The sequence below is a fragment of the Nipponia nippon genome, unplaced genomic scaffold (assembly GCF_047370975.1).
Source record: "Nipponia nippon isolate SJK-2023a ecotype South Korea unplaced genomic scaffold, ASM4737097v1 scaffold_11, whole genome shotgun sequence".
In the NCBI taxonomy this organism is placed as follows: Eukaryota; Metazoa; Chordata; class Aves; order Pelecaniformes; family Threskiornithidae; genus Nipponia; species Nipponia nippon.
Window position 1 is genome coordinate 30,252,862 of NW_028262302.1, and position 24,369 is coordinate 30,277,230.

General features: G+C 43.5%; 1 protein-coding gene across 1 annotated transcript in view; it reads left to right on the top strand.

Annotated features, from left to right (window-relative positions):
• MDGA2 (MAM domain containing glycosylphosphatidylinositol anchor 2) overlaps nucleotides 1–24,369 on the top strand; it is a 388,481-nt gene that overhangs the window by 158,279 nt on the left and 205,833 nt on the right. Inside the window, exon 3 of the mRNA XM_087746923.1 lies at nucleotides 3,103–3,277. Coding sequence (XP_087603049.1) covers nucleotides 3,103–3,277 — 175 coding nt within the window. The remainder of the gene's footprint in view (nucleotides 1–3,102; nucleotides 3,278–24,369) is intronic.

The window sequence follows — 24,369 nt, forward strand, 5'->3', positions numbered from 1 at the left end:
CATAAAGAAGCATGGATGCTGCTTTGGGATTTGAGGCTGATACCTGCCACAAGGTCCCATGAGCCCGTGGTCCCCCTTTGCCACCGCTCCCCATCTTGAAAATGGGATATTGTCAGTGCTGTGGCAGCAGTTGCTCTGAAGGTCGCTGTGTTGATGTGATGAGGGCTTGGATGCTAGAGCTATGAGATGCTCCATCTCTAAGGATGGATTTGATGGTCTCAGTCTCTTAAAAGTCATTAGAGGTCACCTCAAAGCATGGACTGGAGCTTGTAGTGGGTGAAACCACTAAGGACCTCTCTGAAGAGGTTTTCAGCCTCAGACATCTGCCTTTCCTGTGCCCAATTTTTTGATTACTGCATTAGCATAGTGTTTGAGAGTCATCTTTCTTCACAGTGCGCTCAATAAATTACAATGCAATATTGATCAGCATGCATTTGTGTGTATGTTGAGTTAAAGCTAAGGTAAATAATGAACTGAAGTTAAATCAGACCAGTGACATTCCTGGAGGATATCTTTTAAGAGAGAATCTAGTTGATAGTATTCCTTTTATTCTTCAGGGATCTCTACATACACTACAAAATTAGTTAATTAGTTCCTCTAAAACATACATGTATATATATATATTTTTTTTTAAAGCTGAAAGTCTACTTCTGTTGACAGCCAAGCAGCATCCCGTTAAAATTCCTTATAATAAAGAGACGACGGATACATCAACCTTAAGATGCAGTGGAGGGGGAAGGCTTTTGCATTCATAAAAAAGATAAAACTCTGATAGTGTCTAAATAAAATTTGATATATTTTTTTGTGTCAGTTATGTAATGATACTGATTGCATAGGTGCTGATAATACTTATAACACATTATTTAAGTTATATGTTCTTTTGACAGGGCAGACTGCCTTCCACTGGAAACTTTGTGGGAAAGGAAGGGGGGGAAGAGAGAAGTCATGCTATCAATTTTTTTTCCGGTTAAAAATCACACAGAGCTGGTTTTACAATTCTGACTACATAAAGGAAATAAAACACACAAGAGATTCAGTGAACAACTTAAATACTGTTTTAAAATACTTCTCAAGCATTTGAAATATATATGATGAAATTCTATTCTGCAGCATGCAGAAGCTGAGTGTGCGTTCCAGAATTATCCTGCAGCACATTTATGTGGATGACTTAAAAAGCCCCGGAGCCAAGAGTTTAGAATAGAAGTACAGACAGATTGAGACTGGTAAATATAGCAGTGCTAATAGCGTCTCTCTCACATGCAGACCGAATGTTGTAGATGTGGAGTTTGGCATATTTGCTTTATCCTAGAGCAGCAGAACCGTGTGAGAGTTGTGCAGGTCACCTGGCAAGAGGGCAAAGGCAGGCTTATGAATTTAACAAGCCAGAAAGAGATGAAAATTTTTTTGAAATACTCTTTACTGTAATTTCAGCCTTTGAAGTCCACGCCTGCTCTCATTTCAAGGGGAGGAGAATTTACATGGGCTACAGCTGGTCATGAATTTTTCAATTCAGTGCCTTTTGTCGAAGATCCCTCCTGTCCAGGAGAAGTTCCCAATGAGAGGAAGGCTGACCCTGCCCACCTTGTGCTCTTGTGCAGGTTACTGCGATCTGGACCCCAGTTCTGGGTCAGGACTGGGAATGGTAGAACTCAAGTGCCTCTGCACCCTGGGGGAATGATCTCCCTGCAGCCAAGGCAACTCTTAGGGCCACCTTGGCATCCACCAAGGGGTGCCCAGCTCAGCCATGGGACCTTCCTTCATGCGGGAGATGGCTGGAAGCACAGCATGTCCAGCTCAGGCTTGGCTGGGCATGGAGACAGGTGCTCGCCGCTGGTGGAAGGTGTGCGCTGCCTGAGCTGCCAAGGCTGCAACACCTTGTCCAAACAAAGCCAATAACGGCTGAAGGTTGCTTGTAGACAGCCTGCCTAGCAGATCCCAATGGATCAGTGTCTAAATGCTGTTCTTCAACTCATGGCTTCACTGACTGCCTTTGGACAATATTTAGGGACCGTAGCCTGCGAACTAATAGCCAAATATTTATTATCTTGTCTTGTGTCAGTCTCATTTTTATCAACAACTACAGAATTTTTGGTCACCATCCTGGCATAGAATTAGTGGATGGGGTTGAGAAGAGACAGCTTTGAGAAGCTTCAGAAGAGATGTAAACTCCTCTTTATACAAATATCCCTCTTGTGGCCTCTTTAGACAAGAAAACTCTGTCATTTAAAAAAGCAATTTTGATCTGGAACTGAATGTTGCTTGTCCTGGTCATTGAATTAGTGTGAACTGAAAGAGGAGGAGGTACCTGGGGAGTCTCTGGAGGTCTGCTGCGTTTTATGCGATAGCTTAGCCCACTGAGTCATGCAGGCAAGGACTCGGGTTATCAGGCATGGGTGTTAGCCATGTGCAGCTGTTGGTTGTAGTGGGCTGGCATTTTTATGGGTTTGGAGTTAAGAAGTTCCCTTTAAAAAGTCTTCACTTTTGGAAAATAATTACAAGAGTCAAGGAATCTGTAATTGCTCTAAGTGACATTAAAAAACCCAAACTATGTATTCGAAGAAGTAGACGTTAGTAGTTGCAGTTTCAAGCAACTGATCGTTTGATTCCTTAAAATTGGATTTTATTGCTGCTAAAAGGTAATCCATTAGTTGTTTTGAAGGTGCTTTCCAATGTGCCCTTGCCTTTCATGAATATGATTTGAATGAAAACTATCCATGTTCCGTGCATGAGTACAGACGCCTTTTCTGGTGAGCTCTGCTCTTTGCCATTAATGGGGAATTTCTCTACAGCTGTTCCAGCTGTGTGTCACTGGTGGCTTGAGTTGTTCTCTGTATCTCTGCTAGTGGCATTTATTTTTTATGGGATGTTTCCATCAAAAGTGATCAACTATTTCTAAGAGAGGGTGATAAATGCAAGATTACTATTCAGGGGCTCTTGGATGAAGTGTTTAATTGAAAGTGTGAACTATTCAGTTTTCTGGAGAAGTTCCGCAAGTCCTCCAACATAAAATCCTGGCCACTGCACACGTGGTTTGGTGAAGAGATCTATACTCTGCTCGCTTTTACAGACTTAAAGTAACAATCTTTTTTGGTGCTTGCTCAGATCAGGTGGACCAAAACAGCAGGAAGTGCCTCTGACAGATTTCAAGACTCGAGTGTCTTCAATGAAACCCTGAGGATATCCAACATCCAGCGACACCAAGGAGGACGCTACTACTGCAAGGCTGAGAACGGCTTGGGTTCGCCAGCCATAAAGTCCATAAGAGTGGACGTGTACTGTAAGTAAATCGCTTGGGAAGTTCTTACTATGCTTTTTATTAACTTCTTATAATATCTGGCGTTACAAAGAAGTGACCAGCTCTTTGTGAAGCCCAGTTTTAAACAGTACTTTAGGGTAGATTCTGCAGCTTTTCGGAGAATTTACGGTCAGAAGACTCATGGCTGCTCCCATATGGAAATATCTTTAAACAAAATCACAATAATTTGTTAGGAAAGATGAAGCTCATGTACAACTCAGCCTGCTTAGATATCAGAGGAAGGTTTGCATATGCAGCTTGCATAGCGTGAAGATCTAGTACGTGGCACAGCCCTTAATCTCTTGTACTTTTGGCTGCGCTTGCCCTCAAAACTGATATGGGAGCAAGTACAGATGTTTTTTGCTATTTTGCTTTAATTGTTGCTGTAAAACATTACTTTTCTTTTTTTTTTTTTTTTTAAAATGGCAATCTCTTCATGTTCCTGTGATGCGCAGTTTTAGAAGCTGCACTTGAAATGTTGAGCAGTGAAAAATATGAAGTATTGGGATTGCAATGCAATTGGTCACCAGAGCTGACAGAAAAAGAGGAAACAATTGAAAATGTCATACTGCGATAAATGCAAAATAGAATAAAAAAAAAAAAAAACAACACAAAAAACAAACAACAAACTTCTACTCTGACTTGCACAGACCCCAGTGCCAGTGAGTGAACTAGTCAGACAAAGCATGGCTCTTGCTTGTGATCAGGTAGTTTATTGCTGTAGGTTTAATGGTAAGCTCTGCATCTGACTCTGTAAATTAGGTGACTGGACTCAGCTGTTCGAAAGTGAGAAGACCTGAATGCCTCAAACAACTGTGGTTTTGTGTACACTTCAAATTGAGAAAAAATGTTCAAAATCTGTTTGAAATGCTCCAAAGATAAAGTCTTTCCAATATACATTTGGAGACTCTTCTAATGCAAATAGTGCTGTGTAAACAAATATGTTTACATGCCACATGTCGTTAAACAAATAGCTAGAGCTCGAAGTTAGCCCTTTAGTTTCCCGAGTCCTTCAAAGAGAAACCTGACTGTCTTATGACTGTACTTGGGCTTGTGTTTCCCAAAAAGTACCCTTTCTGTCAGATGAATCTCAAGATGTATGTTACTTTAGAGATCCGTGCCATGACAATTTCTGAGTTGGTTATGGAATTGGTGAAGGGGGGCAACCGCCTTTTGGGAGATTTTCTTGCCTAGTGAGTGCACTTAGCTTCATGATGTGCTTAACGAGCTATAACATACCAATGCCAAATTCATAAATCCTTTATGAACAATAACTGAATTAGGAATTAATTGCTCATTAACATGTTGGAGTCCAATAAATGAACAGGCAACCTTAATGACTGCGCATAAGCACACCATGCAAAAAAGTTACAAGCATCCAGTGTTTGTGAGGGGGCTGGCCCGAGGTTTGCAGCGAGGGGTGAGCAGGACACCTTGTCCAGGCAGCGTTCAGGGATCAGTGGTGCAGGTCGGGGTCCGAGCACTCTGGTTGTGCAGGGGCTCAGGCTGCCCCGGTGAGCCCCAGAGTCCTCCACGCACGCAGGGCTGCTGAAAGCATTTTGCAGGTCAGCCCTGTGTAGCTGTTCAATAAAATCTCCAAGAGCAAACATTTAAGTCTTGTCTTCTGGATGCCATTAAAGCACTTCTCTCTTAACCCAGCACCCATATATTAGATTCTTCTTAATTTTAGGTGTGGCTTTGAGGCTGATGGTGGCAGGAAAAGCAGTCTCAAGACTGGGATGCTACATGGTCTGAACAGGAAGAGTTGAGAGACTGTTTTGAGATTTTGATTTTTCTTGAATTTCATTGAGACTTCCTTCTGGAATATGTCTTTTTCCTTGTATCATATTTTGTTTAGCTATTAATATGTGTTCTCATATTGGCTGTCTGGGATTTATTACAGGATTCATTTTGGTTTTTACATCATATGCTGCTTCTTAATATACCTCAAATACAGATGATGTCTTTCTGGAAAACAACAAACTTCAGGTTCCAGCTGTGATTAAATCCCAAGTGATTTCCCATTGCATACAGGCTCATATTTCTCTGGGTATTTTCATCTGTTAATGATCAAATATTTGCAGGCAGACAGCACTGCAGTGGTAAGCTTAATGTGCTAGCAAAGATTTGGATCTAGCTGTGAAAAAGATAGGAGAAAAAAACCCTGTACCGCACAGAAAAGCTCATAAGAAATCAAAATATTGGAAATTGAAATGTTCCTGTTGAAATTTCCAAGTAGCTTAAAATACTTTTGTCTTTTTTTAGTTGAAATTTTCTGGTTTGTTTTTCTGTTTGTTGAATATTTACTTTATAGATAGTATGTTGTGTGTGCCATGTCAAGAACTTTGGGCAGTACTGAGCAGGAATATTGCGGGTGGGCGTGTGTTCTTGAATAATTGCCCATGAGACGCTTTTGTTCAGAGACCCCAAAATGAAGCATAAGGATCACAAGTACTTAGCCAACACTTATTTAGTGAAATTACATAGAGGAAGATGTTTTTCTTACAGACTTAGGTAACTCTCAAAAACAAACCTGTGGAAACCAGGTGATGCTCCCTTTTGAAAGCAAAACTTTATCATTAGAGCAAGAAAGAAATGTGTTTAATTTTTTTATGAAACCCTCAACTGTGTTTAAGGCGACAAGTAACGTTTATATTTCTTAAAAAGTGTATGGGTGAAAAATCACTTCGGAAGTATCTTGACTTGTAAAGCTAAAGAGAGAAAACAGTATTAAAGTTGCGTTCCACATTAGTCTTGGATGAAGAGCACTTCCTAAGGGCTAATTTAAGTCTTCAGCCTCTAATTTAAAATTTGAAAAGGCACTATATCTGTGTAGCTTGAAAATGAATTGTTGAAAAAAATCCACAGAAAATCTTTGTTTCCTCATTCATCTCCGTTATTGACTTGCTGGCTGGTTGGGAAATTTTAATACCAACATTTGGATTGGAAATCTCTCTCCAGTAATTTCCTGTTTTTCATTTTCCAGTTAGCTCTGGCATTCAGCAGCACTTGGAGCCACATTTTCTGCTACTGCGATAATTAGTTATACAGAAATAAGTGGCGACAGAGACTGAATATTGGTCTGTGTGAGGGGGGAGGAGCAATAACATTATTTTTATGGACTTTCTGCAGTCTTGAAAATGCTTTTAGGTTTGTTTTTGCAGAAAGGCTCCCTCAGAAGTTGCCAGATGTTTTGCATGGGTCTGCACATGTCCATTAAAGAAGTCCCAAAATATCATTATCAATTTCCTATGATCTCAGGTGACTCCAACCAAATCTTCTGACCGCTTGGTCCTAGGTGTTCAAGAGGTACTTGATGCATCTCCTGTAAAGAAGATCTAAACTAAAGCTCTTGGGTTGGCTGGGTTGATGTTGGGTGTGCGGTGCGATGCTGGCTGCAGAGTGCTTACAGAAACCTGCCTGGGGTAGGGCACCAGCGGCTGGTGCCTGGCCTGGTCGGTGTGTTTTGGGTCTAGCCCGTGATGTTGTTAGGAAATGAAAGAGTGAACTGCACTCCTGTGAAAAATCTCCATCCCTGTCTCTTATCCAGTGCTCGTTTCTGTTTGAGACCATCTGCAAAGGGTGGATGCTGGGTCTCAGTTCACATACTGCATAGCAGGATCCAGACGGAAGCTTTATTCAGTATTTGGAAGTAAATAATATTAGTGTTCATAGATGCATCTTATTCCTTCATCTCTGCGAGTTCAATACAGGCCTAAAGGTTACTTGCTATTGTTTTCATGTACCCTGTAATTCTGATTAACCACTTTCTAAAAACTATCTGGCTATTAGTCTGAATTATATACTGCTTGAGGGCATAGTATTTTTTTCAGCTCTAAAGTTAAACAAAACCCCAAATATTTTATAACGAATTCAGGGATAAGGAACACAGCTAAGGAGTTAAACTAAGCACGTGCAATCATTTTGAAAATAGCCAGGGGTGTAAATCCTCTGCTGGAGTGAAGGGAAAAAAGTGCTTTGTGAAGAATGAGTAGTTCATGTTATTTACAGTCAGTCATGTAGCTGTGTATCCCAGTGGGCTGGTTTTACTTGGTCGACATGGGATGTGCTGCTAGATGACTAAATCTCCGAGAGTTCAAAGAAGGTCCTTCAGGTGCAGCATTCCCATCAAGCTGCATTCAGTCATGACACTGTTGTTAGTGAGGCACCAAGGAGGAGAGGGAATTTTGCTGACACTTCTGCAGGTGATGGTGTGGTACCATACCTATTTTATTTAAAGCTGTCATGGATAATGCTAAACTAGGCTACAGTCTCTTCTGTTCCTTTAACATATGAAGATCTAAGTCAAACCTTCAAAAAAATAGTAGTCCCTTTTGGTCTGGTGTCAAAATATTTGAATGTAAAAAATGGGAAGGAGAAAAAAAAAAAGGTGATTTCAGTATTGCCAAAGTTCTCATTTCATCTACAGCTACTCTTGGAAAGAGAGGAGGCTCTGCAGGTTCCTGGGCAGGCACAGAGCCTTCTTCCAGCACTTTTCAAACCACCTTCTTGGTTTTCTTTGCTAGTTTCTTTTAGATCTTTTTGCTTTCTGGGGGGATAGGACTGTGGTAAGTAGACTGGTAACAATCTCTTAGAAGACAACTTTCTGTCCTTACTTTAAGTGTCTAAGAAAATAGGTTTTTGCTCTCCTGGCTTTGGCTGAAGATCCTAATCTCTCACATCAGATTGAAACAAATGCACTCGGTCCCCTTGGCAGCGCATTCTCAGGAGGGAGGTTTCCATTCTTGTTAGCCACCAGGAGAAGCAACTGCCTCATATATCCAAACTGTATTCATCCTAGACTTGAACTCTTTTTGTTCTTTCTCTAGAAGTATCTCTTTAAAGTACATCTCATCTTTCCTCTTTGAAGAAAAAGCTTTTGTACTTGACTCCTAGGAAAATTTTTGCTTGATTTATGGAGGACACTTTCTCCTTTTATAAGGAAGGAAACATATGGTATAAATTAAGTATTTTTATTTAAAGAAGCAGAGCTCCTAAAAGAAAGCTTTTCTGCTTGTTCCTGAAGGACAATTTACCAGAATTTTAACAAAAAAAGTAGTAATTGCTTCATTGAAAATGTATTTTTATATTCCTCTTGCTTCACAGATACTTATGGATGCAAGGGCAGGCTACACAGCTTGAGTAAAAGAAGGTGGAGTGAAAGGTCAGGTTCATGTTAAAAGATTTCTGAAATTAATTCGGAAGTCGGGATGAAAATGTTTATCAAACAGATTTAGTGCATGGACATGTGAAGATTTTATTGCATGGTATATAAAAGACATACATTGTGCAGAAAACACTGCTTGTTGAGAAAATCTGTAATTCCAGGATTAAGTTGTTGATCTGGGGGTTTTGGGGGAGCAACTGTTCCTTTTCCTCAGAGATCCACTTAAATCTTGGCTTGCAGCTCTGTTTCCAGAACCTGTCCCTTTACACAAGATTAGTTAGATCCACTTTAGGGTATTCTGTTTGCATGAAACTTCTTAAGTCAAGTCCATCCACCATCAACTGCTTCTCTGTGATATGTATAAGGGGATGGAGTGCACCCTCAGTAAGTTTGCAGATGACACCAAGTTGGGCAGGAGCGTTGATCTGCTGGGGGGTAGGAAGGCCCTACAGAGGGACCTGGCCAGGCTGGGTCGATGGGCCGGGGCCAACTGTATGAGGGTCAACAAGGCTCAGGGCCGGGTCCTGCACTTGGGTCACAACAACCCCATGCAGCACTACAGGCTTGGGGAAGAGTGGCTGGAGAAGTGCTTGATGAAAAAGGACCTGGGAGTGCTGGTTGACGGCCGCCTGAACATGAGCCAGCAGTGTGCTCAGGTGGCCAAGAGGGCCAATGGCATCCTGGCCTGTATCAAGAATAGTGTGGCCAGCAGGACCAGGGAGGTGATAGTGCCCCTGTACTGGGCATTGGTGAGGCTGCACCTCGAGTACTGTGTTCAGTGTTGGGCTCCTCACTACAAGAAGGGCATCGAGGTGCTGGAGCATGGCCAGAGCAGGGCAGCGAGGCTGGGGCAGGGGCTGGAGCACAAGGCTGGGGAGGAGCGGCTGGGGGAGCTGGGGGTGCTCAGCCTGGAGAAGAGGAGGCTGAGGGGAGCCCTCATCGCTCTCTGCAATGGCCTGAAAGGAGGCTGGAGCCGAGGTGGGGGTCGGTCTATTCTGCCAAGTAACAAGTGATGGGACGAGAGGAAATGGGCTGAAGTTGTGCCAGGGGAGATTTAGATTAGATATTAGGAAAAATTTCTTCACGGAGAGAGTGGTCAGGCATTGGCACAGGCTGCCCAGGGAAGTGGTGCAATCACAGTCCCTGGAAGTGTTCAAAAAACGTGTGGATGTGGTGCTTAAGGACATGGTTTAGAGGTGGGCCAGGCAGTGAGGTTAACGGTTGGACTCGATGATCTGCGAGGTCTTTTCCAACCTTAATGATTTTATGAATTACTGTCTCAGACCAGAGACTTTGGCAAAACACCACCTGTGGGTGTACCTGTCTTCCAGGCTTTTTGGTGCAAGTCAGACTTGGAGTCAGGAGGGATGGGACCTCCCAGCTTCAACGTTCGTGATGTGGGATTGACTGAAACATGTTCAGTGTTGACAGATTATTTTATAGCAAACAGGGAGCATCACAGCTTTCCTGGCTTGGAATGACACAAAATGCTGCTGATAATACGTGTCAAATGACAAAAATATCAAATTGCTAATCTTCTTCGGCATTCAAGTGTGTCTCCTAGTAGCATGTGCAATCACGAGTCTGCAAGAGAAGTGTTATTCAGAGGGAACGCAGGGTCTGTAATTCAGAGATCGTGACGCTAATTTCCCTTATCAATCTGGAAAAGGATGTTGCAGGGAAATGCTGTGTTGTGCAGAGGGATTTAGTTGCATTACTCTCCATCTCTGTCATTAGTGTTCATGGCAGTCATGCTGATCCATCCCCACACTTGGCCGTCCAAATTCACCCCTAATTTTCTGCCCACTGCACAAATCCTATTGTTAGAATGCAGAATCAAATGCAATGTTGATAATTATTTAACTCCCAATAATTGCTCCATTGGGCCACTGCAGAAGTGCTCTGCGTCGTGCTCCACCTTATGCTGCAGTGCAGTGCCATGCCGTAGGGCTTGAATGTGCCTGTAGGGAAGCCACGGCTTTGCTTTATCCCTTCATAAATGGCATATACACACGTGCGCACACAACTAGTATGATGTGCTTATTTATGTAGAGCGAAATAGATGTGATAATGAAGATACAATACTGGGAACGGGGAAGGGAATTAGCTGAAACTGCCAGCTGCTCCTCACATTGCTCCATGTCCTTCTCAGCCTTCCCCAGTTCACTGCAGTCCTAAGAAGCTGGATTTAAACTTGCTGGGATGAGGAGGAGGTGATGCTTTCTCCCGGAGTGCTATTTTTGTCTGGATGAGATAATTGTGTGCTCTTCTGAATGATAAGAAGGCTGCCCTCTGATTCCCTCTCCCTACACTGCTAGTATGTGGCCAAGTCTGCCTGACACTGGGAAGGAAAGGGTGTGGGGAATTTTATATGGAAAAATATTTTAAAAATGAGCTCTTTACACTAGTTCTACTGAAGCAATTAATGCATAAGTTCACAGAGAGGATTTATAGCAACCGGGCTATCTGTTTTATGCATGTAACATTGGTGGTAAAAGCAAGTATTGAAGATGGTGCTTTCTGGTGGGTCTTAAAGTACTTCCTAGATATTCAGTCTTTCAGCATCCCATGTCTTCCAGTTTCCATTGCACAAGAATATTAAATTCCTTTCAAAAATCCAACTTACTCCGCTTTTTCCATCCTAAATAACCTCTAGATTTTAAATTATAGCCATGGCAGCATCCACTTCTTTAGAGTTGCATGTTATCAGTGCTGCTAGAATGCTTTTTAGGAGGGTGAGCAATGCATGTGTGTGAGCTGAACCTTTGTCCTGACAGTTATAGTATTTCTTTAATTTTTTTTTTTCTGAATAACACGGATGTGGCTGTTGGACTATTTAATATTAGTATGACTATAACACCTGAGTACCAGTTTAATCATTTTTACTCTGGGGTTCACATGGGGAGAATCTGATGTGAAGTTGATACTTTGACACCTTCTGGGTGCACTCAGAGTGCTGCTTGGGTGCCAGACTACTGGGCTCTGCACTCTCCATGATGGGAGAAGGGCTGGTGCAAGGAGCTGGCTGCAGGTGTGCATGGCACGTGTTTTGCTCCTGTTGAGCTCTGCAGTGGGGATATTTCCTGCTTGGGCTTGAGTGGCACCTTCATCCCACACGTTCATGGCACAGATTTTCTACACGCTTCTCTGCAGATGTTTATATTGGTCTCCTGGCCACAGCAATTAAGCTGTAATTCAGGGATTGAAAATATAGTTCAGCTGCTTCATTATTTTCTGTGCTGCCTCTTTGGCTTGTGTTTGCCTTGTACTGGCTGCAGTGAATCATGCGTTCTTATTGCAATGACATTTTTAATTTCCATCTCTGGTATCTACCAATATTCATTGATCTGTTATTTGATCTTCTTTTTTGGCCTTTCATTTATTAGAAGCCCAGTGACATGCTTAAATCCTCATTCACATGGTTGGATGAAAGATCAGAAACAATGAATGCAAATTAAAAAAAAAAAAAAAAAAGAGGAAAATTAATATAAAGCAGTGGCATAAGCATTGTCATATAAGGAAAGCAAATATGTTCATCTTTCATCACTTTTTTTGCATGACACAATAAAAGAAGACACTTTGAAATGAGATATTATGCAGATGGGGAAAGCATCTAAAAGCTTTCCAATATTAATATTGTAATCTTTCAACATGAGAGAAATACAAATTTAATTTGTGGGTTTCTGATTATTCCCTCTCTGAGGTCAAATTTGTGCATTACAACATTAAAGCCTCTGAAGAGGGCTGTGCTTGGTGTTTACTGGAAGAGGACCATCTCTCCGCAGTACGCAGCCCGGCGGTGGGAGAGGTTAGGCTGGCTGGGGTGGACGGCTCCGGGGAGCGCTGCAGCTCGCGTCTGCAGGGGATCGGCACACGACTTGTAGCCGCTGGGGTATCCAATGACGTGAGTGTCTTCATCAGACTCCAGTTCGCTTCCTAACTTACAGAAACACAAAGATTTGGGTTCAATCCACACTAAGTGTATGGGGTTTGGAGCTGCAAATGTGTTTGGAAAGTGAGAGTAAGTTTCCCTGTGGGAAGAGGAGAGGAGTACAAGCAGCTGCATTAGAGATGCCACACTTGCCTGCACGAGGTTTTTCTGTGGGAGTGTCAGAGACACTGCAGAAAACTGGATGTTAATGTGGAGCGGTTAATGCGAAGCCGTATTACCGTGCCTTCCTGGATGGCTGGGCCTTGGCGGGTCTGTTGTGATTGTGTCCCTGCAGCTCACCTGGAGTAGCATCACTCCTTGTCCTTCAGCAATGAGCAGACAGCCTTTGCTCCGTCGCTGGGATGTAGCCACAGCAGGAGTGTTGTGTGATCAGCAGCCCAGGTGAGCTAGAAGCAACTCCTGAAGCTACAGTCAGATGTACTAACGCCCAAACTTGGTACCTGCTATTTTCTGACCCATCTCTTTGTTTCCAGCACCGCTTTGAAACTCTTATGCTCAGAGAAAAAGGTGTTGTGCATAGTGTCTGGGGTCACTGAAACAATAGCAGCCAGGGATGCTCACTGATGCTATAGATGTCTTGTGCAGGTTGGCCACCACAGAACTGCAGCTTTACTGGGAGCACAGTGAGAAAGTGATGGAGGAGGAAAACGACTGACACCCAGTGCTGTCGAAGGAGGTGTAAAACCATCCTCTCGGTGCAGTGCCAGGTGGTGGCTGAGGACTCAAGCCCCGTCTGAGAATTTTTGCAATGGCTGGAGCAACAGAGCAGTAAAATGTGTAAACATCTTGAGGAAACTGTGTCTTTCCTTAAAAGAAATGTAAAAGGGGTAAATTTCCTCTCCCTATCATCGCTTTGGCCATTACTTGTGCCTGTGTTTTCCATTACCCTGGGAGAAGCTGCTTATCCTTCACTATCTTCCTGATGAATCCTTTGGCTGGACAGTTGGATCAATTCTGCCTAATTATCGCCTGAGGAGGTACAAGATTGCAGTGGAGGATGTATTTGGGAAGCTGAAGGGCAGATGATGGTATCTCACAAATAGATCAGAGGCTGCTTAGCAGTATTTGGCTGAAATTAGTTTCCTGCTATGCATGTGCACATCATCCACGAGGGCAAGAAAAAGTGCCCAGACAAGGGTGGGAGTGTTGCAGAATTTCAGAGGGCAATGAAAAATCAATGAGCTACCCCTTATTATCCAAAAAGAGGTTTGCCTCAGGTGTACAAGCAGAAATGCCTTTCGTAAAGATTTGTCTTTGTTGTTTTTTGGATTTTTTTTGTTTGTTTTTTAATTTCAGTGTGTGTGTATATTTCAGGAAGTTTTCTCTAACTTTTTAATCTTTTTTTGATGGAAAATAATTTTTCTGAAGATTGAAGACTGTGCATTTCACTGAACAGGACCTGGTTTATTCCTGCTTTTTCTACAGTTGTTACACATTCGGGTATAAAGGTTTCTGCTTCCTTTGAATGGGGAAGTGTTGTGTTCTTCGGTAATGTGTTGGTGCTGGTTTCAGTTGAGGTCTTGATCCTTGCTGTGGGAGAGCAGGGTGGGCTCTCTGCTGTGGGGTTCAGCTCTCATGGAGTTGTGAAAGGAGGTACATTTGCATGAAAGCCGCCAGAGTTGAACCAAACCGTTCTTAACAAAAGTGCAAACATAAATGGTGTAAATGTATTTTGAGAATCTCTGATGTCAAAGCTGTACTGTTTTGATGAAGGTTTGATTTTCTTATTATCTGGTTTCTTGAATTTGGGTATCAAATTCCTGGGAATCCTGATCTAATGATTTGACTGAGTAGATAAGAAAGTTTATGGTAGGTGACTGACAGTAGATTTTGAACTGGGCCAACTGTGTCACGGTCAACAAGGCTCAGTGCCGGGTCCTGCACTTGGGTCACAACAACCCCATGCAACGCTACAGGCGTGGGGAGGAGTGGCTGCAGAGGTGCCTGGCGGGAAAGGACCTGGGGGTGTTGGTCGACAGCCACCTGAACATGAGCCAGCAGTGTGCTCAGGTGGCCAAGAGGGCCAATGGCATCCTGGCTTGTATCAAGAATAGTGTGGCCAGCAGGACCATGGAGGTGATGGTGCCCCTGTGCTGGGCACTGGTGAGGCCGCCCCTCAAATGCTGTGCTCAGCGCTGGGCCCCTCACCCCAAGAAGGACATGGAGGGGCTGGAGCGTGGCCAGAGCAGGGCAACAAAGTTGGTGAAGGGTCTGGAGCACAAGTCTTATGAGGAGCGGCTGGGGGAGCTGGGGGGGCTCAGCCTGGAGAAGAGGAGGCTGAGGGGAGCCCTCATCGCTCTCTGCAACTGCCTGAAAGGAGGCTGGAGCCGGGGGGGGTCGGTCTCTTCTCCCCAGGAACAAGCGATGGGACGAGAGGGAACGGCCTCAAGCTGCGCCAGGGCAGGTTTAGGTTAGATACTAGGAAAAACTTCTTCACAGAGTGGTCAGGCATTGGCACAAGCTGCCCAGGGCAGTGGTGCAGTCACAGTTCCTGGAAGTGTTAAAAAACCGTGTGGATGTGGTGCTTAGGGACATTGTTTAGAGGTGGGCCAGGCAGTGAGGTTAACAGGTTTGGCTTGATGATCTCAGAGGTCCTTTCCAACCTTAACGATTCTATGAATTTAATTTGTTTTTGTTTTGCAGGCAACAGCAGAGCTGGTAAGACAGGGTTTTTTGGAGTCGCTAATTACTGCCTTTGCACCTTCCCTGAATGTCTCCTGCATGGGGTGCTAGTGGCGTCTCTGAGGCCATCCTTGGTAGTGGTGCTTGTCGTGGCAGCTCGGAAACTGTTGTAGGTAGTACTGGTAGAAATCACACTTGCACCTCTGCTGCTTATCCTAGCAGTGAAAAATGTTTTCCTGACCTAAGTAGTGAGGAGCTGAGAGTAAGTGTGTTGAGGAAGGTTAAACGAAGTGTAGCACAGTGCATGTGGATATTATTCACCACAGTGGTCCGTGGCAAGTGTGGAAAAGTAAGGGAGGACGTAGCTGTGTGTTGTGGAATAAGTGAGGTAGCTGTACCATAAAATATTAATGCAAATGTGGAGCACTTACAGTAATTTCAATACCTTTTTACACCCCCAGCAGACACACTATTCAGACTGGATTAAATAGCTTTGCAATGGCTGTTAAATGTTATCAGTTCCTTACTAGCTTGTGTGCATTTTTATTTTCTACAATGAAAATCTTTGTACAAGCAAGAGGGGAAAAAAAAGAAAAGCCTGATGTTGTTCACACTGATGAAAGATTGTACTTAATGCTTGTCAAATGCCAACAAAATACTTGTATGTTCAGAATTGAGCCAGAATGATAAAGTGCTTCGCGGGCTTCATGAGCTGCAAAATTCCTGGTTTTGTGGTACATTTTTGATCAGATTTTTCATGGTAACCTTTCTTGGTTTAATTCAGCTCAGAAAGGTCTGCTGGGGCTGTGGGGCTGGAGTGGCACTTCATGTGCACGGGGGTGATTGGGGTGGAGTGAGCAGCTGGGTTCTCCTTCTGGGAGACAAGGTCATCCCAGTCTGAACCCCAGGTGCCTCAACAGCACAGCACAGAGCATCTCTGGTAGCTGCAAGGAAGGGGAACTGCTGGTTGGCTTTCTTTATCTTTCCTTTTTTTATTATTATTTTTTAATTTTTATTTTGTTTTATTTGACTTCCGTAACTGCAGACCTGATTTTCAGCTCTGTGTGGAAACCCCTGAACTCACCAGCCCTATAGAAGAGTCTGAAACTGTATCCTTCTCCTAAACTCCATTTTAGTCCCTTGTTGCTACTTACATGCTTTGCCAGGCAGCTCTGCACAGTGGTCTGTTGTGGTTTACTGATCATAACAAAAACTTTTATCTTTAAAACCTGTTGGGAACTCAAACTGGAAATGCTGGGAAGCGATCCCAAGCTGTGGTCTGAGAGCTGGCTGCTGCCCCAGGCACCCCATCCTGTCCCTTCAGGCTGTGTTTGAGTTCAATCCCAAAGGAAAAGGATGTTTTGCCCCATGTGGTTGCCTTCGCCTTCCCTGGGTTTTTGCTGGATTAGGCTCATTTTCTAGAAGCGTTCCACTTTGGGGTGCTTGATGGAAAGTCATGTTAAGCGTGCTGACATAAGATGGTGGTGTCCAAAATGAGGTCATCGTTAGGCAGCGCACGCAGGCCTGTATGTCCATTTTTATAATGCAAACCATGTGCATACCTTCTGTTTCCTGGTAAGAAACACACAATCGAAAATGCAAACCTCAAATGATGTGGGTTGGTGTAGACATTTCCTGTAGGGTGCTAATCCAAATGCCGACTGGATGCTCCTGAGCAGTGAAATTTATTGTGAACGCTTAACGCTGACCCCTGGGAGATGGCACAGCGGCGGGGCTGCATAAACGCCTGCGCACTTAGCCTGGGGTTGTTTGTGTATGATGTCGCATTGCCCTGTTCAGCTATTTCTGATCCCGTTGGGAGTGGAGCACGGTGTCTGCGTGCTGCTCTGCAAGGAAGATAAAATGGTTGTGAAGGGGAGGCACCCCCTCAAAATTTCTGATGGGAAAGGTGATAAGTAATATAGTTTGGGAATAGAGGTGGTACAATCCTTACTTACCATAAGCCACTGAGTCTACATGTGCGATTTGCTGAACTCATAACATTTCCAGGATGGTACTGGTTGCAGGAATTTATCATCAGTCTCGTGCCTTCTGGCTTTACTAATTTTATAAGTGCTAGGGAGTTGAATTAAGGAACAAGAGTGGCAAGTCAGAAGCACCAGTAATGTGGCAATCAGTGCCTGTATTGCATTTTAATAATGAAACCCAGAATTTCCTGGGTGTTGGTAATATAGAACAATTAAGAGCAATTCTCACATCTGCTGCATTTGACTGCAGCTGTGTGATGAAGCACCCCTTTGCAAGACTGCTCCTCCAGACATGATGGGAAGACAGTGGGATTACTCTGGGTTTATCTGTTTTCCAGGACTTTGATTGCCAGCCATGTTTGGGCTGGGGCTTGCATTTACCATCACCTGCAAATACAAGAGCCAGAAGAATGTGAAACCCCAGTAGATGCTGCGAGTGGTCCACTAGAAGACAAGTGAGGTGGTAGGATTTGGCAGATGGGTGTGACTTCAGGAAGAAAATCTGGAGAGCGGTGTTTCAGCAGGCTCTTGGAGCACAGCCTCGTGATTTCCTTGTGCTGTTACACCAAGATGTGTTTCAGGTGCTAATTTGCAGCCTCATCAGCTGGGGACCACTGCAAGGTTTTTAGGCATACCTCCAATGCCAACATGCCCGGCAGCTTTGTTCCAGCTCACCTTTTGCAGGCCATCATCAGAGCTGAATTTCCTGCTTCTCTTGTTTAAATATAATTTTAAATGCAGCTGCTATTTTAAGACTTGGCAACCTGCTGATGGCCTGATCTGAAATGATGTTGGTTTGCCTAATAGCTTGGGATTTTTATGCAGTAGGTGTTGGGACTGCAGAGTCCCTAATAGCATATTTTAGAGTTCTGATGGATTTTTAAATAGCCTTCCAGCATTAAGGCAGGCTTTCCTGTAATCTGTATTTTCCAGTAAAATAGGAGCCTGGTTACCTACTGATTTACAGTTTTCAGGAAGCCTATTCATCCTCCTTTCCTCCTTATCGCTCTCCCCTGTTTTTTGCCTTCATCACCCATGGAGCTCCCCGCACAAGGGAGGCAGTGTGACCTGCGGCACCTAATTGATGCGCTACAGGCAGCATCCCTGTGGCAAGGCCGGGGAGGAGGAGCGGGAGAGGTGTATGGACATGACATATATAGAAACCTCAGTCCATGCAGTTCCTTATAGAAAATTGAAACTGCAAGCTGATGCATACCCTCTTTCCCTGTGGATAGCCTGCGCCGACAGTGGGCCCTGTCAAAGTGCACTTTATTTGGAAAACATCATCTTCATATAATCCTCTCCTTGAAATGAAGGAGAATCAGGCCAGGGAGCAGCTGTGGGTATGCAAATGTCCCCATGTATTATATGCTTTGCTACTTGCCGACAGGATTTTGGGGGGATTTTTTTTTCCTCCTCAGATATTTTTCAGTTTACACATACAAATATCTAGTAGGCCACTGGGATAGAACATACAGGAATTTGTAATGCATGCAGATTTTCGGAAGAAAATTTCCTATATTGTTCACGTTTACTTTCCTTTTGTAGAAGTATCTACATTGCCTACACTTAGTAAAACTACAGTTAAAGTAAGTTGTAACGTATCCTCCTGTGATGCCCTGATACTGTGAGCTGGGAATTTGGAACAACCCATAACTTCTAATGGGATGTAAGAGCAAGTGTAGTGTCTAAATTTAATGTGTCCTGTTTTATCTTGCTCCAGTGTGCTGGAGGCACTGCTCATAAATTAAACAGCCAGTGACTAGTGAAAAACCGGAACATTGCGTAACCAGGATTTGAAACCGCTGATGTCTCAAATGGCATTTTGTACCTTCTCATTAAATGGCACCAGGTGACACCAAGCTGAGAAAGACTGCAAGGAGGCAGCTTTGACCTTGGAAACAGGTTGGACAGATTTGAAAACTGATCTGTGAAATGTGTTTTGGTAAGAAGGTGGCAGGATCTATATCCTTAGCTTCTGCAAAGGAAAATAGCCAGCAGGAGGGCCTGTGGGTTGCAGTGAGTCTGAATGTGCTGTAACCATGCCGTGCGGTTTTGGAAAGCAGAAATACTGCACTTGGAGGGAGGTGAGGGGATATTGTTGTAAGGAATTGAAGTAGCCGTTCTCTTCTAGTGCTCTGTGGTCTGGCGAGTGCTGCATCATACCTTGGGGAAGACGAAAATCGATGGAAAAGGTCAGAGGAGTGATAGGTGACCAGGAAAGGTTTCTGATGCAGGAGTGAAATGATTCATGAGGATTGTTCGTGGTGAAGAGGAGAAGGCCAAGGAGGGGTGCAGTTAATAGGAGCCTTCAGATGGGCAAAAGAAAAGAAGGAGAATTTTTTCTGAAGATCCCCAAAGGGTAAGATAGACAGTAATTGCCTTAAATTGCAGTGAGAGATCTACGTTAGACAGCAAGAAAAGCTTGTTTGATGGGAAGATGGGCAGATACTGAAACAGGAGCTCCAGGGGACAGTGAGCATCTATTGCAGGGAGCTCTCTGGGGACAGGCTGGAGAAGCATCTCTCAGTGCTGGCAGTGGCAGAGCCGGTCCTGCCTCCGGGCACAGGAAAGGATGAACCAGAGCTTAGGAGGGCTTTTCTGGCCCTTTTTTTCCATGATTCTGTTCCCAGCATCAGTCCTGACAAGGGCCGTGACGTGGTTTCCTCACAAGGCTGTCATAGGCTGAGGTGGCATTTCTGCATGAAGGAAGAATGCAGAAGATCCATTGGAACATACGGAGATTAGGTAATTGTATAACTGAACTGGGAAAAACAAAACCACCCCACCCCAAATCTCCAAACCTCCCGAAACATAAGCATACATCATATTGGATTATATCAAGTATTGTGCTTTTTAAAAATACAGCTCAAGGGTTGCAGATAGACTGCTGGTGTTATTTTGTGTGTGTGTGAAATAATAATTAGTCTCTTTTCAAAGCAGAAAATGCAAACCAGCTCAGAGACCATTATTTACTTCATCTTTGCATAAATTCGTCAATGCTGAGAGGAACCTGTACATACTATTTAAGCTTTGAACTTGAATTCGCATGTACTTACACTGCTCATTTGCTGATTATATTCCTGCCGGATCCAGGAGATCTACTGAAATAAATTAAAACAGAGTTGGGCTCGCTGTATTTATGAAACGGCACAGCCCAACACCAGCACAGTCTGCAAGACTGTGAATGGCATGGGCTGATTTTAAATTAAACAGATGAACATGGAATGTGTTAAAATATCCCAACAGAGGGCTTATTTGGCAGCTGTTTGATTGTTTTCCTCTGGCATTATCTGCAAGGCAATTACACATGAATAAAAACTTCTTGAGATGCTTTCAAGGAAATATTGACCACTAACATTTTAATTAAGGCACATTGAAGTAAAACATTTGAATCAACACTATGGACAATAGCAAAGCAAGTTGGGTTTCAAAAAAGGAGGCTTGTTTACCATCCTTCTAATAACACATCCAGTCTGTACCCTTGACTGAAGTGTCAGTTTAAACTAGCTATATGTATTCATTTTCCCCCACTTTGTCTTAAAAATAATAATAAAAAATTGAAGGACAGGCAATTTTAAAATAAGCTTAGCCCATCATGTACACCCATAAACAAAACATATCTGTGCATTGAACTGTAGTGCTCATGGAGCGGTATGGGGTGGTCCTCTTGAGTGTACCCATCTCTTTACTGGTGACAAGGTAATTCTGCAGGGCTGGAGGATCACTGTTGGTACTTTTACATCACAGCATTTCTCCATCATTGCTGCTAAGAGAAGAAGAGGTAAATGTGTTCTGCGAGCTGCCAGAGGGGGAAGAATAGACTGAGCAGTTGTCTTTAGAGCTCGTCCTGGGTGCTACTTTATGCAGGGTTGTGCCCTTGCTTCAGTTTAGCTACAGCCCAGTAAAGATGACACGGTGGTGTTCGGGTCTGGGAACTGTGTTGAAGAGTTAATGGGAAAATTAGTCCTTTCCCGTGCAAGGAGAGGGATGGTTTGACTGATCAGGATTAGCCCTGTTACCCACCATCCTCCTGAAAACCAAATGCTGGCTGCACTCCTGTGGCACTGACCTTGCACCTGGGGAAGTTCATGGCCGCTAAATTTTACATGTGTTCCCTACACAGTAGTTTACCCCAAAAAAGAAATATACAGTTTCCAGGAAGTCTTCAGGAATTTTTCTGCCCAAATGTTTTTTTTCCTATGGTGTGTTCAGATACTGTGATGAGGGGAAAGTTAAATAGCCTGCGTGCCTTCGGTCCTCCGTCTGACTTGAGCTGAGCGTTGTGCTCCGCACGTGCCATTCGCATTGTACACTGGTGCTTATCTGCAGATTCTTGTCCACTGTAGTCAGCCATGTCTGGAGGACCCGGGTTCTAGCAAATCCTTGTCCTCCCCTCCTGCAGGCACCTCCTCCCTTTCAGAAGGGAGACTCCCTCATTTCAGCATTTTATTTAACTTAAGCTGTGTGCACAGACTCAGCATAGGAACAGGGACACAGATCTTCCCCTTCCAAAAGAGCTGGCTTAATGCTGAGCTACAGACTCATGCCCTTACTTGCCATCTCTCTGTGGATCAATTGATATTCTATTATTTTCTGGCAGATGCGATCATTTTGGGAGAGTGCTGCTTCCCAGAACCACCTTTGGGCAGGCTTCTGGGAAGGGGAGGTGTAGATCTGAAACAGGGGAGTTGTGGGTCGCTATCCCACTTTTTGAGTAATTACTTTAAGCAATGGGCATTAAATAACTGGTTTATTGCTTTTGGTACTGTCTCCTGCTGGGGTTTCCAGGAGATGGGCACTGGCAGCACTGGTATTAGGAGATCCAGCCTGGAAGGGCTCCCCAAACTACACCTGCCCCTGCCGAGCCCCTGTTGAGTTTCCTCATGGGCTTTAGGCATTCAGTACAGAGGCCAGATTTCTGAGTCTGGGTTTTGGACTCCACAAGCCAGGGGCATATAAGTGAAGCAAGTCTTGGATCGAGCATTTAGGCCTTCTTAATTAAATGAAACAAGATGCTCTTCTAAGGCACGGTGGCATTTAACTTCTCAGGTCATAGAAGAACTTTTGGAATTTACCCACGACAAACATGGATATTTATAAAAGTAATCTTAAAGAGAGTTTGGGGACCGCTGGTCACACGCACTATGTTTCTCTTTCATTAATAGGTTTGTGATGGTAAACAGTTTTTGTGGGAGTGCTACCACACCTGATATGTGTGTATGTGGTGGGATAACGTGTGTCCACATGCAAATGTCCTTGCCTGAACCAGTTATTTAAATTCTTTTTTTTTTTTTTTTTTTTTTTTAGCACTAGTTAGAGAGGAATGGGCACTTTGAGAGTGTGGGTAATTTCGTCCTGATGCAGGCAGGTATCATGTTTAGATGGGTCTCGCTCACCTGCCTTTTCCTGCTCTTGCTGCCCTAACCTGTACTTCCCTGCAAGCAATGTAGCTTTTTCCTGCTTTTTTAATAAGTCTGCAGTAACTCTTAAACTAAACAATTAGCCACCTGGGTGTAAGAGGAGGAGTAATTCATGGTGCTTATACTTTTGTGAAGTATTTAGAAGCAAAACAGCTGTTTATAGGCAATCTGCACAACCGCTGCTACTTTGCATGGCTCGTGCACTCCAACAGTTTGAGTCAAGCAAGCATCACTTCAGTTTCACACTGCTGTGATGTTGGAGAGATGACAGTGCAGGATTGTTTCTGGGGAAGTTACTGGGCATTAAAGAAAGGTGCAATTTATTAACAGCCTGTGGAGACCACCTTCATGTTGTGTGACTTAGTCTGTTAAGAAAAGAGAGTTGCTGCTTCTCCGAAGGCATGTGGCCCTGGCGCACCACAGACTCGCACCAGCCTTCCTGGGCAGGAGCTCTGCTGGATGGACAAGCCCCAGGGACATATGCTTAATTGAAGGCTTTGTTTTCTAATTCTGGAAGTTTGGGGTTAGTTTTTTTGGCAAGCAGCTCGCCAGAACGGAAAAGACTAGGAGAGGGAGAAGGAGAATCTTGCCGCCTTGGTCTCTGAGTGAAATTTATGCTGAAAAGGTGAATATGCTTTGGGAAACATTGAGTAGAAGGAGACAGATAACTGCCCTAACATGTAAAGATCCCAAGGAAATCAATTACTAGGAAAAGGATGTGGTTTTTTGTTCCTTTTTTGAAAGGAAGAAAAAAAAAAAAACACAGCTCTGGGCCTGTGAGAATACTGCCCCTTTAAATAAGGAAATCACAAACTGCATCCTAAAGATGCTTCAGTGGGTACCATCTGAAATTAAGCCTCCATTCCCCCCATCCCTCTCTCCCGCAGTGTATGCTGTTATTCACAGTATCTTCTTTCTTTCTTGAGGAAACCCTCTAGCGTGTCAGTCACCGTGGGATGGCAAATGGTGAGCTTTAATAACCTACTTGAGGCTGTCCTCGGTGTGGAGATCAGCAAGGGGCTTGGAGTCCAATCAAAAGCGTTCAGCCACGCCTAATTCTCATCTCCTTGTGATATGGGTGGTTTGGTGGTGACCTGATTTTTATGAGTACGGTCATTATTTTCTGGGCTAGGTCAGCATTGGATTTCGCTTTTTAAATGAGCCGTTATGCATTAGGTACAGGCAGTGTAGGTGGTAACTGAAGCTGAAAGTGATGATGTGTTTAATCAGTTAACTAGGATCTTCTGGAACCAAGCTCTGACCTTCTTTATTGCTTTTTTATGGGTTTTGTGGATGGGGAACACAGGCAAAACACATATGCCATATTAAACAACTTTACTTCTTCGGAAGACTGGTCTAGAATACTAAGGATACTAGACTGTCAGTATTTTAAAGGAAACACTGGCTTTGTTTGCATGACCACTTGATCTGTGACTTTGCTAAAAAAAAAAAAAGTCAACAAAACCCAAACATTCCCCAAAACCAACCAAGCAAAAAGAAACATAGTATTTTATCAACATTTCTAATTTTGTTAAATGGCATGTATGAAAAATATTAGCCACATGCTTGGACTATGATTTTATTTATTTCTATAACTTAATTATGGAGGAACTCAGTGAAAGCAAAGTCACCTTGAGGAAAGTCAATACTGGTCAAAAATACTGTTTTCACAGGGTTGCTTTTTTAATCCCTATAACTCAATGAAATCAGTATCTTGAAAGGAAACTTTGGAACAATTCAACTGGCTGTGCATTTGAAAATAACCTCTTATTTAAATGCACAAAGGGGCATATGGCTCTCAGTGCTGCTTCTTCAGCCTTTCTGCAAACTACTCTGTCCTCTCCCTCACCTCCCATTCTTGAAGTTTTCTACGCTTGCTCATGCTACTGCTTTCTCTCTCTCCTTTTACTGAGAAAATGCTG